Genomic DNA, 17,500 nt, shown 5'->3' with positions numbered 1-17,500 from the left:
TTTGCCGTTACTGTCAGACCCCAGAGGAGACGCCAGACCAACGATGCTTATTGTGCGGGTCAGCTGACTCCTTGTGGATCTGCCTGATATGTGGCCATGTTGGATGTGGGCGTTATGTAGGAGGACATGCTCACAGGTCTGTATTAGTGCTTTTATGTTTGCATATTGGACTTCACAGAAAGGTGAAGAGGAAAGGATAAAATAATGTGTACATTGCACTCTGTCACTGATTATTGAGGTAAATATCAGTAATCCAAGCTAATATACACTTAATCCAATGCTGCTGGGGACCATAGATGGCTCTTCTAGTGCTTAGCCACAAAGGAGTCAATTAGTGGGCCTTGTGACTTTACGTGATTTGAATTGGCGGGTAAAACGTATTTTTTACTAATGCAATGAATATTGATGGTGTTATTTTTATTATAAACATTATAATTATTATAATGTTTTTTAACATTAGTAACAGCAGAATAAGATAACGTAAAATATTTTGTAAATCAAAGAAAAGGGTGAACGGGCGAGACAGGCAGTACTCATAACTGGCTCATTGGTGACTTAGTACAAGTGTAGCCATCTACAAGTACTCACAGTGGGCATAGCAAGTACCTACACGTCATACCTGTCGGCAAGGGGTTAAGCCACAGTAAGTCATTTGTAGTAGATGCCTGGGGTATTGGTGGTGCCAGAGTTGGTAAAGTAGCAGTCATGTGTAAACTAGTAATGAATGCCAGATTTAATTATTTTCTTGAGTTGTTGAAGTTGCCACACCAGTGAATGTCATATTAATAATGTTCAACCTGTACAGTATTTAAGGGCTTTTCTGTAAAAGAGACAGAGCACTTGAAATGGAATTTTGTGTTGACTTGTGTTACACTTTATATATCAACTGTAGTTTTAAATTCTAATTGATATTCCTTGTGAAATAATATGCCAACCTTATTGGCAGACACTTCATGGAGACCAATCACCTGTTCTCGCTGCAAGTGGGCAACAACAGAGTGTGGGACTATGTGAGAGATAACTATGTGCACCGCTTATTACAGAGTGAAGGTGATGGCAAAGTAAGTGAAGACTTGGTCATCTTCAGTATTTGATCACAGAAAGGTGTGATTATTCTGAAATAAAGAACGCTTCTAAAATAGTGGCATTTCCATTCTTCAATCAAATAACCCTTTTTTTTTTCATGTGAAATTAATATTTTTCTCGTTTTTCATGACTTTTATACTTTCCTTTTTTCAGTTTATGCATCCTTATGTCAGAAAAAAATGCAAAATTTTAAAAGGATTGTTTCACCTATTATTTACGCTTATAATACAACATTGTGCAGGTTGTATCATATGAGCGAACATCACCAGTGTCTGATACAAAGGAGGAGTTAGTTCAAGGAGAAGAAAAGTTGACAGCATTGCAGCTGGAATACACACACCTCCTTTCCTCGCAGCTAGAGTCACAAAGACAGTACTTTGAAAACAAGATAACAGAAGCTCAAGCAGAGGCATGGCATGAGGTAAGTTCTTTTCAGTAAGTATTTAGATTTGTTAAAGGTCAAATAAAGTCTTTTTGCAAAAAAAGGAACAAACCATAGTGAGAAAAGCACCATAAGGTCGTGTGTTCCTTGGTTTTGTGTAATCCACTTTCACTTACAATGTTAAATTTTTTAAATCTCTTTATATTAGTATTAAGATTAGATATTCTGTTGTTTTTTTAATGTATATTTTACAGTATTACAGTGTAGTTTAAGAATAATATATATATATATATATATATATATATATATATATATATATATATTTCATAGGCAGAAGAATCAAAAGAAGCTGTAAAAAAACTTAGTGAAGAAATGCAGGCAGTCAAACAAGAGTTGGCTTCTGTTACACGTGAGAAAGTTACACTTGATAAGAAGATCAGTCAACTGAATAGTAAACTGGCAAAGGTAAGGTTCTCAGAGATTTCAGTAGTTGAATGCAGTGTGCAATATTTTGTCAGATATTAACCAAATTGTCTACTATGAATTTAAGCATAGTTTATCAATTTAGATGGGATTCCACCTCATTCAGATTTGATGTCAGCAAAGTGGGATTGAGTCACACATTATTGACGTCTGTTTTTCAGGTGTCCAAAGATCTGGAAACAGAGCAGGAGCTTAATCTGTCCATGCGTCAAGGAAAACAGGAGTGGGTGTCCAAGGTCGTGAAGTTGGAAAATGTGGTCAAGCAGAAGGATCAGGTAAATAGACAATAGGTGTAGAAGAGAGTTTTTGTGTGGTGTGTGGGTGGTGTGTGGGTGTGGTGTGGTGTGTAGGTGTGGTGTGTGGGTGTGGTGTGGTGTGTGGGTGTGGTGTGGTGTGGTGGGTGTGGTGTGGTGTGTGGGTGTGGTGTGGTGTGTGGGTGTGGTGTGGTGTGTGGGTGTGGTGTGGTGTATGGGTGTGGTGTGGTGTGTGGGTGTGGTGTGGTGTGTGGTGTGTGGGTGGGGGGGGGTGGGGGTGGGGACGTGGGTGGGTGTGTGGGTGTGGGTGTGTGTGGGTGTGGGTGTGTGTGGGTGTGGGTGTGTGTGTGTGGGTGTGGGTGTGGGTGTGTGTGTGTGGGTGTGGGTGTGGGTGGGGGTGTGTGGGTGTGGGTGTGGGTGTGGGTGGGTGTGTGTGTGTGGGTGGGTGTGTGTGTGTGGGTGGGTGTGTGTGTGTGTGGGGGTGGGTGTGTGTGGGGGTGGGTGGGTGGGGTGTGTGTGTGTGTGTGTGTGTGTGTGTGTGTGTGTGTGTGTGTGTGTGTGCGTGTGTGTGCGTGTGTGTGCGTGTGTGTGCGTGTGTGTGCGTGTGTGTGCGTGTGTGTGTGTGTTTTTGGGTGTGGTGGATTTATTATTTTGAAAGAAAAGTAGTTAGTGATAAAATATGGATTTATTATTTTGATTCTGAAAATTAAGTAGAATGGACACATACCCTACAGAAGTATCTTAATGCATATAATATATATATTCTGAAAAATAAAAGAATCTGAATGTACTCTTGTTCTGCTATTTTTTTCTCCAAACTTTTTTAAATACCCCACATAAATATGCATAAGATATGCAACTCATTAATTATGCTTAGATCATAAATTGATGTATTCCAAATTATATATTCAGTATTTTATATTATGTATAAATATTGGATATTAACTGTTACATATTATTACATACATTATCTTCCATTCTTCCTTTTTGCTTTTAAGATTGGAATAGAATGGATGCAACACACATCATTGTGGTTATTTGAGTTAGCATTATTTGCTGTCAAGGCAAAACTTATAATGAGAATGCTTGGATTCCCCACAGAAAATAGCTGAATTGGAGTCTCAAGTGATTGATGTGATGGCCCACTTGGAGGCTCTGTCCACAGTCAACTGCAACCCAGAGCTCCAGGGCGGCCAGGTCTACATCCCAAACGAGAATGCGAAGCCACAGGGGGCGAGACGGAAACACAGAAAGTAAAGGAGGGGAGAAGTTTCCAGTTTGTGGTGACTTCCTCGGATTTTCTAATTTGGGACAGCTTGCTAAGATGACCAGGCTTATTGTGCAAAAAGACTTGTTCAAAGTTTTTTTTTTTTTTTCTGTAAATTTTCTTTTTCTGTTTCCTCTTTTTTTGGAACAGTAATTAAGTTGAAAGATTCAGTTAAACTAGTCAGTATTTTCAGTGATTAATAGATCATATCTGTACAAGTACAATTAAACTTGAAATTATTTAGGTTGTGTGATGATTATATATATACAAAATATTTGTTACTTACATGAGTATGAGATTTAAATGTTTAGGACCTTAGTATGTACCTTAGATTTGTGTTCTGACTGATATCTCAAGTTAAACTAATCTCAGTATAGGTAAAAAAAAAAAAAAATATTGAAAATATTATGTTTATGTACATGGAAATTGTAAATATTATCTTACATATTTTCCTTTTGGCATATCTTTATAATCACCTATTGGGAATTGTAAATATAACTTTTCCCAGTTATTTTTTTCTTCAGTAATATAATTATCATAACTGATATGTTATTTCAAATTACAAAAGAATTAATAAAACTATTTTTATGGTCTCATGTTTTTCATTTTTCTTATTTGATGTATAGTTCCTCAAAAGTATAATGCAAAAAATAACAGGAAAAGCTAAAAGACACTTTTAATATAATTTAATATTTTTGCTTGAAAAAATTATAATTTTAATTTTAGAGACAAAGTATTATGCATGGAAGGTTACAAGCTGTTTATGCATATCTAATCCATAGCATTTTTTCTCAAAGTAAAGAAGATGCAGTTATAGTTACTTTAATTACAATTGCACATACAAAATATATCTCGGTTAATTCTTCCACACAACAGTTTTCCTAATGCATGTACTTTTGCCTTGCACCTCCAGAATTTACAGCAAAGTGGTGTTCATCTCTTCATCACCTTGCTATTTTTTTACCATTACATTCAAAGATTGTGTTTCAAGTAGTTCATTGACATTTCTGCAATGAATTGCCGTCATTTTCCTGTGTATTTGTAATAAAGTGTTTTCTTTTCCTATGATGGTAATTTCTGATCCACTTATTCTCTTTTATTTTTGTTCATGTCCCTTAATAGGTCTTCATTATGCAGTTTACACATTCTCATCAGGATCCACCTCGGTGCAAAGTTGTCTATAACCCAAGCCTGAAATAGTAACAGAAAGTCTGCTATGTGATGAATTAAAATGCTATAGTTGCAAATGAAATTACAGATTGTATGTATGTAATCAAGAACTATATGTAATGAACCCTACCATTATCCCGTGAGACCAGTAGCCTGTGGTGTAACTGGTATACCCCAGAGTGTCCAGGGCATGTGCAGCAAAGTTAGAGGCAGTTGGCACCATAAGACCTGGTAGATGTGAAAAAACATACAAAATGTAAAGACGAGATAAAATTATACGTTTGTTTTTTTTCCTATTTCCAGTGTAGATTATCTGTTACAATTTATTTATATGTTTTTATTTTTTTATTTGTTGGTGGGTGTATGTTTATGTGCATACATAGATGCATGCATGTGTGTGTGTGCATATGTGTGCATCTGTATATGCATGCGTATTTGAAGCTATTAACTATTCCTTACTTGGCTTGTAGATCTTTTCAGAGTAGCTTGTCATGTTGGTTGATACATAACCTGGAGTAATGGTCTGAACTGTAATGCCTGAACATTTATACTCCACTCCTAAAGCCTCAGAGAAGTAGTCTACAAATGCCTGAATAATAAAGAATAAAATATATTACTAAATACCAAATAGAAAGTCAAGAATCTGCATTGAATGAAAGTATTGTAATTCCAGCCTTGGACATGTAAGAATTTAATCAAAATTGTACATGCTAAAGTATCTCTTAAAATGAGGCCTACACTTGATTATAGTATTAGTGAATAAGATCTGGTCTGAAAACATATTCCTGCTGAGGAGGTCTTTTACAGATGATTTAATACAATTATACTTAGAGCATGTCTAGTTTTTTAAATTTGAAATATGATTAGGAAATGACAGAAAAACAAAAATCACTGAAGAGCAGAATAAAGCTACCTAGTAGCACAAGGTTACTAGCATCCATCAAGAACAACAAACTACCTTCTGCATTACCTTTGAAGCAGAGTAAATTTGGAGGAGGGGAATAGGACATCGGCCAGCTATGGAAGCCAAATTTACTATAGCCCCTTTTCTTCGCTTGAGCATCTGAGGGAGGATGATCTTGGTCATTGCCAGAGGAGATGCAACATTCACATTAACATGACTCCAAAGAATATGGTTGTTCACTTCGCCAAAACTCATAGGGTGAGGGGTTATAACTCCCACGTTGTTTACTAAAAGAGATGAAAGTCGGTGTGAAACATTAAACATGACGTCAAGTTCTTGCTTCTTAATCCTATAACTCTGTATTGTGTTAACTTTAGCCTGTATTCAGAATACAGGCTGAAGTTAATTATTTCAGTATCTAGTGATACAGTAATCAATGAAAATAAGTAAGATATAATATATAATACAAAGTATTAAAACTTTATTTTGAACTACAGAAAAAATTTGTATCTGTTTTACAATGTAGTTTCTTAAAAATTTACCTAAGATGCCAATCTCCTTTCCTTCAATGCTTTTCTCAATTACGGAGTAAATCTCTTTTCCCAAGTTGAAGTCTACTTGTACGTTTTCGGTCTTGACTCCAAACTTTCTACCTGTAAGCCCAATACTGTGAGATCAAATTATTTCATATTTAAATATCAGTCAAAAGTAGATTAATAAACAAGTAGTTTTCTTCCATCTGTATCACTGGAATTTCAATCAAAATATTAAACAAGTATGATAAATGACACCATTTTCATTACAGATATTTATCATTTAATTAACAAACCCAAACTCACCAATCTCTGAAGCAACATTCTGTAGTTTTTCTGCAGTTCGAGATATCAAAATAATGTTCATACCATTCTTTGCCAGTTCAAAAGCATAAGCTTTCCCAATTCCATCTGTGCATCCTGTTACAACTGGAAAAAATATTCATATGTTAATCAACTCATCCTCTATATTTATTTATCTATCCAAGTAAAGGGAAATAAACACCCACAGTAAGAAATGAATTTGAACATATTGGCATTTCCAATCCAATTAGGTTCCACTTCAGATAAAGGATACTCAGTGAATCAGTTCTTTGCCTTGTGTTATTCCATCTGCTGTACAAATAGTCCAAATTTTCTTGATCTTGATTTTGATTTTACCATGTCATGAGATATAGTCTGATAAAAAAAGTTGCATTTTGGTATTCCCCTTAATACTGTGGCCATTTTTCTTTCATATTAGTTCACACTCATTAATATACTTGCACTTTTGCTCAGAAAAAAGAAAATGCAATCAAATATTCATAAGGCAGAATATCATAATGTAAGCTATTGCAAAGTCTGTGCCTTTATTTAAAAATATTAATTTAAGTTATAGCATAGGGTTTATGGGAATGCCAGCTTGGATAGTTAAGGAAAAGTGTGCATATATGCGTGTGCTTGGATGGGAGTGAACTCGACGGCTAACTGCCATACCGTCAACAGCTAACACGTACTCTCCCTAATCTTAGTGAAGTGAAAGCTTATGAACTCAACTTTTGAACTAGACCCAGGCATTCTGCCTGGAAATAACAATGGAATGAATTACGATCACCAGAAAAACAGCAGACGAAGAGACAGTGATAGTGAAGATTACCCATACTCCAAACAGGATCGTAAAGAAGAAACCGGCAGACAAACCATGGAACCCCAACACTACACTTCAGAAATGCAAGTTGCTCCTCAAAAAAATGTAGTACTTATTAATATAACAAACAAATCAATCACTTCAAACTTTAATAATCCTATAAAACAAATAAATGTCCTTAACAAATCAAAATTTCATAAATACATCATAGAAAACTCAGTGAGAATTCTTGGAGATGGCAAAGCTATTAGATTTGAAGTGATTGACATAAACAAAATAGGACCTTTGAATGAAATAAAACATCTAGGAGACTGAGAAGTCCTATGTAAACCACCAGCCTCTAGCAGAAACCTGTGGTGCTCCTATGGCATTGTTTCCCCAGTTGAAACTGAAATTGAAAACAAAGAAATTCTAGAAATAATCAGAATAATTTGGGGATCAGAAACTCAAATAAAAAAAATCAATAGAATGAACAAGCAAACCAAAACACCAGAAGGTGAAAATAAATGGCTACCCACAAGAGCTCTAAAAAGTAGTTCTAAAAATAACATTCAAAGGTCCACTACCCTCCAAAGTAGCCATAGGCCATACTGCTTATCAAGTGTTTCAATACACGTTCCCTATCCCAAAATGTTTCAAATGCCTCATGTATGGTCATGGGATAATTTCTTGTAAAAACAAACTAAGATGCAGTAATTGCAATCAGGTTGGTCACAAGTTTAAAGACTGTTCAAATCCCTCTTACTGTTTTTTTCTGTAATGGTAACCACCCAGCATACGACAGGACACGTCAGACACACATAAAAGCACAGGAAATAAAAAAAAAAAAAATAATACACATAACAACCAAGAAGTTAAAAAACTTCTACACCAGTTAAACCCGACAACCAAAATAACAAAAAAATATTCTACAAAAACACCATACTAACAACAGCGGAGATACACAACTCAAACTCTGAATACGAAGAACAACCAGAGGACAACACAAACAACATACAACAAACAAACCCAAAGATAACACAATCATTTGCTCAAACTTTAACACAAACACAAAACATAACCCAAGCTCAGAAAACACCTACAAAACAAAACAAAAAAAAGCAAACCAAAAAGAAGTAGACACATTAAACCCATCAGTGAAATCAAAACTTGAAAAAACAAAAGAAAAAAATACTCGAACATAATATGAAAAACAAAGAACACGTTAATTCCCCAATAACATGGTCACTTCCAACACCTCTAACGAAAACTTCAACCCCAGAGAGAAGAATAGAACGAGATGAAAACAATCCTTCATGGATAGAAATAATAAAAAGAATAATTAAACTGATATCAAACATGGCAGCAAACTTAAAATCTGAGAAATCTGTAATAATAACTATATACGAGACCATTACAGAAGCAATTCCAATCATAAAAGACATTATGGAATGTTTATATGGATAAACTAATACTTTGGAATGCCAGGTCCATTTTAAATAAAAAGACAGAAATAGACTATTTAATAGATAAAGATAATCCAAAAGTATTTGCAGTCTGCGAAACTTGGTTAACAAAAAACAACAAGTTAAACAACTATACAATAGAAAGAAAAGATAGAACATAACGAAGGAGAGGAGGTCTTGCGATTTATAAACATAATAGTATACAATACAAGAAAATAAACCTCAATGAGAGACAAAATAATAAAATAGAAAAAAAAGCTATAAAAATTAGCTATAAGAATAAATGGCTAAATTTAATTTTAATTTACAACCCTTGCAACAAAATAGAACAAATAGAATTAGAACACTACATAAAACAATTACATAATCCTAAATTAATAATAGGAGATTTTAATGCACACCATCCGTCATGGAAATCCTCATATAAAAATAGAAACTGCAAATAAAACAGGAATAAACTTGTTTAACTTGATTACACAAAACTATCTGATGTTAATAACTCCCACGGGACTAATCACCAGAATGGACCCAAAAACAGGGAAAGGAACTACAATAGATTTAGTGATAGGATCTCCAGAATTAAGCCATTTTGAAATAAAACAAACACAAATTCAGGCAGTGACCATTTTCCAATAATAATAAAAGACAGCAGCCACATAAATGAAACATATACAATAGAAAAAAAAAATGGAGCTTCAGTAAAGAAGGATGGAGGCATTTTTAAGATGAATTAGTCAACAATGACATCAAGGGAATTAATTCAATGAAAGAAATAATGGACCTAATAAAAACACTGGTAAAAAATATTTTAAATTTGATAATAAAGTCAATAAAAATAAACCAAGCAAACCCTGGTGGAATCAAAATTGTAAAGAAATCATAAAACAAAGAAACAAAGCCTTCAATAAATGGAGGAAAAATCCAAATGATGCAAACAGAATTGAATTTAAAGAAACTACAAAAGCAAGAACCATTATAGAAACAGAAAAAAGGAATAGCTGGGAAAAATTCTGTACTTCTCTTGACTTTGACACACCAACTAGAAAGATTTGGAATTTCATGAAAAAAATAGCAGGTAAAAACAAAATTAATACTTACCTATTCATTGATAACAATCAGCCTATTCAAGACACAGAGAAAAAACTCAATTTCCTAAAAGAAGAATTTCATGAAACAATAACAAAAAAGCAAAAAGATTGCTAACTTATTCAGAAATAAAGAATTTGACAGAAAAAAAACAAACACAGGAATAAGTAAAAATCTCACTTTAAAGGAATTAACTTCTGTAATAAAAAAAAAAAATCAAATAACGGAAAAGCCTATGAACCTAATGAAATTCCATACAAATTTTTCAAAAAATGTCCCCAAAATATATCAGAATTTTTTTTATCATTGATTAACATTTACTGGCAAAAAGGAGAATATCCAAAGGAACTAAAGAAATCATTAGTAAACCCAATAATAAAACCAGGCAAAGACCCATCAGATAAAAAATCTTACAGACACATTAGTAAAATATCGTGTATTGGGAAAATATTTGAAAGCATTATAACTAATAGACTAAACTGGTGGTTAGAAATTGACAAAAAAATAAACAAAGACCTAACAGGATTCAGACCAAACAGCTCAACCATAGATGCTCTACAAATAATAGAATACCATATTAACAAAGCTTTTGCAGAAAAAAAAAAAATGTTCTAATAGCATGCCTAGATCTGGAAAAAGCTTTTGACTCAATAAATCATGAAGCAATAATAATAAAAGCAGCAAAACTTGGAATTACAGGAGCCCCACTCAACTGGATCATGAATTTCCTAAAAAATAGAACCTACCAAATAGTCATAGGTAATAAAAAATCAACAGAAGAAAACATAGCAAGAGGCCTCCCACAAGGCTTACCTCTTAGTCCATTATTGTTCAACATAATGACAACGAATTTAACTCTAACGGATGAATTAAAAAAAAGTAACATACGCAGATGACATCACCATTAAAGCAATTAATAATAACCTAGCAGAGGCAAAAAAAATTCTAGAATTAGGGTTAAAACAAATAATAGAATGAGCGAACAAATGGGAATTAACAATAAATCTAACAAAAAGCAAACTTATGTGTTTTACAAAAAAAAAAACAGAATAAGAGAAATACCAATGATACAAATAGTTAACAAAGTACTTAAATTCACAAATAACCACATTCTTGGTCTAGAATTTGATGCTCCAAAATTAACTTGGAAAAAACACATTAATAATCTGAAGATAAATTGCTCAAATAGAATAAACTTAATGAAAAAAAAAAAAAATCAACAACATGGGGAGCTAATAGAGAAACCCTAATAAAATTCTATGATATTTATATAAAACCCAAAATAAAATATGGAATCTCAATCTATGGAACAGCCAATAACACAGAAATGAAAAAAACATAAATTATACAAAACAATGCCCTAAGAATAGCTACAGGCTGCTTAAAAAACACCCTAATATTAGCATTATGCACTCTCACAGATAAAATGCCCATCAAATACAAACAAAAAGAATTGAAGTATGCAGATGATGAAAATACTGGAAAAACAAGAGAATAACCAAATGAAAAGAAATGTAACAGCAAATATAGAAAATATATAACCCCCAAAAAGACAAGAGAGGCCTAGTACACAGAGTAATAGAAACTTGCACAGTTACAAATAACAATAAAAACAAAAACAATACCAAATATTCCACCATGGTTTGATATTACAAAAAACCTAGAAACTAACTTCTTAGATGATCTTGCAAAAAATGTCCCTGAACAAATAATAAAGAGTAAATTTTTAAAGTTGGAAAACACAAGATATTAAAATTATAAAAAAAATATTCACAGATTGTTCAAAATTAAGCACAAACTCAACCTTAGCGGCCATATATATCCAAGAAAAAAATATAACAACAATATGGAAATTACCTGATGAAACAGAAATAATAAAGGCAGAACTTTTTACAAATAAACAAGGAATTACCTATATAAAGAACAATAGATTAGTAACATCAGTAATATTTTCGGATTCACAATCAGCTTTACAACTAACATCAAACCTAAAACATAAAAACTATAAACACATCATATTTGAAATACAGGCAATGACATATACACTTACAAACCAAAAACAGATAATAACAATACAGTGGATACCATCACACAAAAACATAAGAGGTAATGAAATAGCTGATCAAGCGGCAAAAAAAGGACATAACATAACAAATCCCATAACCATATATGAGGACAAAAGATAAAAGATAAAACAAATAAGGATAAAATATTTTTAAAAATTTAAAACACAATTAAACACAATCCTAAACACAAAAAAATACCTTCTAAAAAACACAGAACCCCAACCATGGACAAGATCAAAACTACTAGATGTTTGCATAACCAGATTCAAAACAACACACACAAGATTGAACCAACATCTACACTAAGTAAAAATAGTAAATGACCCAACATGCAGATGGTGTCATCATCAAGAACAAAATATAGAACATATCAAGCTACAATGTCCAAGATTTCACTCTTACAGAACAGAGCTGATGGAAGCTCTAAAAAGAATCAAAATAAACAATCCTAATATAGATTTATTACTCCCAGGTGCTGATCTCTCACCAATAAAGAATTACTACATTTTAAGACACACCAAAATATTCTTGAAGAAAACAAGACTAATAGAAATAATATAAGGAAAAAGAAAGAAGAAAGAATATAGATCCAGGGGATATTGACTATACAATAGTCTAAAACCCTATAAAAGAAGAAAGAAGAAGAAGGATGGGAGTGGGTGTGGACAAGGCTGTGAGTGTGGGTATGAGGTGTGTGTGTGTATGAGTGTATGGGTGTGAGTGTGAGTGCATGTGTATGAGTGTGAGAGAGTATGAGTGTGAGTGGATGGGAGTGGGTGTGGACAAGCCAGAGCCAGAGCCAGAGCCAGAGCCAGAGCCAGAGCCAGAGCCAGAGCCAGAGCCAGAGCCAGAGCCAGAGCCAGAGCCAGAGCCAGAGCCAGAGCCAGAGCCAGAGCCAGAGCCAGAGCCAGAGCCAGAGCCAGAGCCAGAGCCAGAGCCAGAGCCAGAGCCAGAGCCAGAGCCTGAGCCTGAGCCTGAGCCTGAGTGCGTGTGTTAGTGTGGGCCCGGGAGCAGGAGTGGGAGCGGGTAAAGGTGTGCCTTCATGCCTATGTGCCTGTCTTGATCTTATCTGTGTCCCTGCGGACCTGCGAGTGTGATGTTAAGTGTAAGGTCTATGTGTGCTCGTATGTGCACGTCGTTTCGTGTTTGTGTTTGCCCTTGTATCTGTGTATGTTTGTACGATTTCTTTCCATACTCTCTTTTTATACATACTTGCCCACTTCCCGTAAGTCTTCGCTAAGTTCTTCTTGCACAGTTTAGACCACACATGCGCCCTCAGACCCACGACCACATCCCATGCTGTCCTCCCAACGAGCTTCATAGCCGTCAGGATGCCAAGGACCATAAAGACATTCACCATGGCCTCAAGACCTGGGAATAACCGGAGATCTTCAAAGTCAATCATTGCTGCCTCTGTTCTAAACGACCATTGATGACGTTCACTTCAGAACTTTCTCGCGTGTTGTTTGCCGTTATCCATCGGTGTCGTAGATGCTGTGACGAATTTCAAAGCTTATCGTCATCTTATCGTGAGGAAAATCTTGTCATGAGATAAATGATGGAAAGCTGCCAAATATATTTCTTTCTTTTATTTGAAGCCTATCCTCCGACAAGTATTGAATATACAGTTTTCGTTAATTCTACGGCTTTTCAAAGTGAACGAAGTTCATAATCAAGCAGAGCTCCGTTGTTTTTTTCAGCGTTTTACAGATATTTAGCTAAACAGGTGTACTTTCTTAGGGCTAAGGTACAGTGAAGTAAGTGACAAAATTTGTAACTTTTAATCACTGAGAGTTGAATATGGCATAATTGTGATATTAAACATGAACGTGATTCACTACAATATATACATATGCGTGCGTGTATATGCGTGTGTGTGTGTGTGTGTGTGTGTGTGTGTGTGTGTGTGTGTGTGTGTGTGTGTGTGTGTGTGTGTGTGTGTGTGTGTGTGTGTGTGTGTGTGCGTGCGTGCGTGCGTGCGTGCGTGCGTGCGTACGTGCGTGCGTGCGTGCGTGCGTGTGTGTGTGTGTGTCTGTGTGTGTGTGTGCGTGTGTGTGCGTGTGTGCGTGTGCGTGTAATACATGTGTGTATATATATGTATATATATAGATATAGATATATGAATGTATGTATGTATGTATGTGCATATATATACACACATATACACACGTATATGTGTATGTGTGTTTGTTTATATGTACACACACACACACACACACACACACACACACACACACACACACACACACACACACACACACACACACACACACGCATGTATATATATGTATGCATATACATGTGTGTATCTCTCTCTCTATATTTGTGTGTGTGTGTGTGTGTGTGTGTGTGTGTGTGTGTGTGTGTGTGTGAGTAAATAATATATATATATATATACTCCTTACCCACTGTGGGCCCAGCCACAGCAATAATCTCCAGGCGATAGCTTAAACCCGTTCCTTTGCCGGACGCGAATCGCCGACCCCTCGGATGAGAGGCCGACATGTTACCTTACCACTGTACCAGCCTGGAGATGGGATTATTGGCTAAAGTTTAATCTCAGATGGTCCATCCAATTAGGAGCATAGACCATCACTCTTCAGCCTGACCAGCTTCTACTGTTGAGAGAAATGAAGGTGAAAGTGCCCTCTCTGAGAAGAAAAAACTGCCAGCAACATGATCGTTGAGGGTAGTTTCACGAATTACCGTTTGGGCCAGAGCAACGGTTGCCATCTTCACGGGGTAGCCATGGCCATTTTCAATAGACTTCAGCCTTTGGTAGCAGAGGGAGTTCTAGCCAGTGAGTGTATAATGATCCATGTCTCGAACCACAGTGTACACTCCTGCCAACATGAATAAACTTCACGTGGCAAGCAAAGCTTGATTTTGAGGCAGATAACAATTGTACTTGGTGACTTCATTATGGCATCCGGCTGTGATCGAACTGGTTACATGATGCCAGCCGGCTTCCATGGCTCGGGAACTGATATCAGCGTGAAGAGCCTCTCCTCCAGGATGATCTGATGTTTTAGAGACATACGTCAGCACCCCAAACTACATCACTGGTACGCCGATGTGGGTGAATTAGCTAAGGCTGTGGCTATATTATGGGTCCACCTCAAAATCAGCTTTTGGTTCAGTGACTGCCATGGCATGTTTCATATGCAAAGACTTGGGGGTTCATATGGCTATTTCCAGTCGCTTGACAGTGCTTGGTAACCTGAGTGACACTGTAGCACTGGGAGATACCTCCAAACACAAACGCTTGATGCAGCTCTGTAGTTTAATGGTGACCACCCAAGGACAAGGTAGGGCCTTTTCTTACAGGAGATGCATGTTGCATAGTTTGAGTGGCCGGCGATTAGGCCTTGCATCGACCTCTAGCACATCGATCTCAGACTCTGCAAAGAAGGGATCAGGGCGAGGTCGAAGGCCTTATCTTAGTAAATGACCTTTGTCCTGTCTGCCAAGCCCTGCAAAAGTGAACTTAAAATTCTCCCCACTTTCAGCAGCCATCGACAATTAACATGGATGTAGGTGGTGTTGTGAACCCAGTGCCTCCTTCCCGTCAGTGAGGAAACAGCATAACAGAAAACGATCTCCATGTTGCAAAATCTGCAAAGAATATTTAAGTGTAGCAATCAAAGGAAAAGCTTAAGGTCTTTCTCCTCATATTTCGTTAAAAAAATCTATTCAGCCGAATGGATAACCCGATATTTTACAGTACATCAATTATACGAAAATATAATAACCATTATTTCAAACGCAACCCCGGTGTGCTTATAGCTCAAGTTTGTCGTGGAATTAGCTTTGCCTTAGCTATCCAATAGCAGTATCCTTTTATCGGTATATCTAATATTCAAGTATTTTTATGTATCGAAAAGTCGATACTTCTAAACATGTACATACCGAATTTGACTTTAAAGTTAATAGTTATGAATTGCTATAAAACCCGTCTTCTCTTCTTTGTGAATTTGATTTGTTCTTTTAACATTTCATGTGTTGCAAAATGAAACAAGGGCACGGCTCAAAGTGTATTTTATTTGTTTTAATCAGTGTTAAAAACAGAAGCATAGGTTGCGTATTGCTAAGGATTTAAAATTATCTGCCGCGTCAACAGCTAAGGTCATTAGCGGTATTGCTAAGGAAGGCGACTATATTGAAAATGAATAACATACAAAACCAGAAAAAAATGTGTATATATACATATTAATTAATTATCTTTTTTTTCATTTCTAATCTGTTCATTTATTGATTTATTAATTTATTTATTTATTATAAGTAAAGATCGCTGTCTGTTTACTTGTACAGATTTTCATCCCTTTCATCCAGAAACTCAGCTGGGCTCTATCACACATTTTCCACCAAATGTTATTTTCCTGTCATCCACTTCTGCTGATCCTCCGCCATGTATTCATTCATCTTTGGTCTTCTTTGAATCCTTCAGTAAATACTCGCAGTTCTTCTTCAGAATCTTCATCCAGATCCATCGTGAAAGGAAATTATCCATTATCCAAGCCTGAAAAGCGGAAAATATGGACGCGATGGGGTTATCCATTTGGACAGTTATCATCATCTACATGTCTTCTCAAATATTCAATCTATGTCTGTCAGACATTACCCCCCACCACCCCCGACTATCTATCTCCTTCAGGCACCACCTTATCTATCTCTTCAAACATCCCCAAGCATTCCCCCTATCGTTCTATTTAGACATAATCGCTGGCTACCTATCTATTCGAACATCCCCCCTACCCTCTATCTATTTAGGTATCCCCCTCCCCTCCTATCTAGACAGACATCCTAGCAAAAGTTCTCACCTGAATGCCATGGGTCCAATAGCCTGTCGTATAAGCGGTGTATCCTATGGTATCCACCGCATGAGCAGCGAAGTTGGAGGCTGTAGGCACGAAGAATCCTGGCGAGAGAAAGGAAATGAAAGAAGGTTGGTATATGGTAGTGGTACCTTATATATGGTATATGGTAGTGGTACCTCATATATGATATATGGTAGTGGTAACTTATATATGGTATATGGTAGTTCGTTCTCTGATCTCCTCCATTCACCGATAAATAAAGAGGTTATACGGCATCCTGGTTGAGAATAGACAGGAAAGATATATTAGGAAAATATCAAACAGCATAAAAAAAATAAAAAAATAAAAAGATAAATTAGGGAAATAAAAAACAACAACAAAGAGACAAAAATCCTAGAAAACGAAGAAAAACACAAATTAAATAACATAAATATACACAAAATAATAGAACACTTCAAATTAATTCACTTCAGATAAAAAAAAAAAAAAAAAATGAATAAAACGAATGATAATAATGATACAGAAATATGTATAAATAATTACAAAATCTTACTTGGTTTGTGAATCTTCTCGGAAAAGCTCGTCATGTTGGTCGAGACATAGGCAGGGGTAACGGTCTGAAAAGTCACGCCAGAATTTTCGTATTCTGAACCTAAGGCCTCAGAGAAGAAGTCTACAAAGGCCTGTAAAAAATGAATGTGTGATTACTAGATTGTTATTTCCAGTCTATTTATATGTTTTCATATGTAAAAGTCTGTCAGAATTAAAATCTGATGTGTATTTAATGTGCTTTATTTACTTTTAGAATTATGTTTTCATGTACAAAAGCCTGTTAGAATTGTATTAACTTTTTAGATTAAATGTTTCTATGTACAAGGCCC

At 35.7% G+C, this 17,500-nt stretch overlaps 3 protein-coding genes across 3 annotated transcripts in view; 1 reads left to right on the top strand and 2 right to left on the bottom strand.

Annotated features, from left to right (window-relative positions):
- Positions 1 to 4,065, top strand: part of LOC125025413 (BRCA1-associated protein-like) — a 17,288-nt gene extending 13,223 nt beyond the window's left edge. The window contains exons 8-13 of the mRNA XM_047613407.1: positions 1 to 136; positions 947 to 1,061; positions 1,328 to 1,507; positions 1,799 to 1,933; positions 2,113 to 2,226; positions 3,307 to 4,065. The exon at positions 1 to 136 is cut by the window's left edge and continues 8 nt beyond it. Of these exons, the coding sequence (XP_047469363.1) occupies positions 1 to 136; positions 947 to 1,061; positions 1,328 to 1,507; positions 1,799 to 1,933; positions 2,113 to 2,226; positions 3,307 to 3,462 (836 nt within the window). The 3' untranslated portion in view covers positions 3,463 to 4,065. The remainder of the gene's footprint in view (positions 137 to 946; positions 1,062 to 1,327; positions 1,508 to 1,798; positions 1,934 to 2,112; positions 2,227 to 3,306) is intronic.
- LOC125025414 (very-long-chain 3-oxoacyl-CoA reductase-like) lies at positions 3,589 to 13,422 on the bottom strand. Its single transcript, XM_047613408.1, has 7 exons — positions 13,015 to 13,422; positions 6,386 to 6,508; positions 6,089 to 6,199; positions 5,613 to 5,833; positions 5,102 to 5,231; positions 4,773 to 4,870; positions 3,589 to 4,663 (listed from the first exon to the last, which is right to left on the bottom strand). The coding sequence occupies exons 1-7, from the start codon at positions 13,205 to 13,207 to the stop codon at positions 4,559 to 4,561; spliced, it is 981 nt and encodes a 326-aa protein (XP_047469364.1). The 5' UTR covers positions 13,208 to 13,422; the 3' UTR covers positions 3,589 to 4,558.
- Positions 13,423 to 15,824: 2,402 nt separating this feature from the next.
- The window catches only part of LOC125025415 (hydroxysteroid dehydrogenase-like protein 1), a 5,385-nt gene continuing 3,709 nt past the window's right edge, over positions 15,825 to 17,500 (bottom strand). Inside the window, exons 5-7 of the mRNA XM_047613409.1 lie at positions 17,173 to 17,302; positions 16,623 to 16,720; positions 15,825 to 16,321 (exon numbers count right to left, since the gene is read on the bottom strand). Of these exons, the coding sequence (XP_047469365.1) occupies positions 16,217 to 16,321; positions 16,623 to 16,720; positions 17,173 to 17,302 (333 nt within the window). The 3' untranslated portion in view covers positions 15,825 to 16,216. The remainder of the gene's footprint in view (positions 16,322 to 16,622; positions 16,721 to 17,172; positions 17,303 to 17,500) is intronic.

Source organism: Penaeus chinensis, chromosome 5, assembly GCF_019202785.1.
Source record: "Penaeus chinensis breed Huanghai No. 1 chromosome 5, ASM1920278v2, whole genome shotgun sequence".
In the NCBI taxonomy this organism is placed as follows: domain Eukaryota; kingdom Metazoa; phylum Arthropoda; class Malacostraca; order Decapoda; family Penaeidae; genus Penaeus; species Penaeus chinensis.
Note: the sequence above shows the minus strand (reverse complement) of the source record. Positions and strands in the feature narration are given on the sequence as shown.

Coding starts and splice junctions, on each gene's coding strand:
- LOC125025414 (XM_047613408.1), bottom strand. CDS start 13,207: ATGATTGACTTTGAAGATCTCCGGTTATTCCCAGGTCTTGAGGCCATG. Junction 6,200..6,385: donor GAATGTTGCTTCAGAGATTG/GTGAGTTTGGGT, acceptor TTGGGCTTACAG/GTAGAAAGTTTGGAGTCAAG. Junction 5,232..5,612: donor AAATTTACTCTGCTTCAAAG/GTAATGCAGAAG, acceptor TTTATTATTCAG/GCATTTGTAGACTACTTCTC.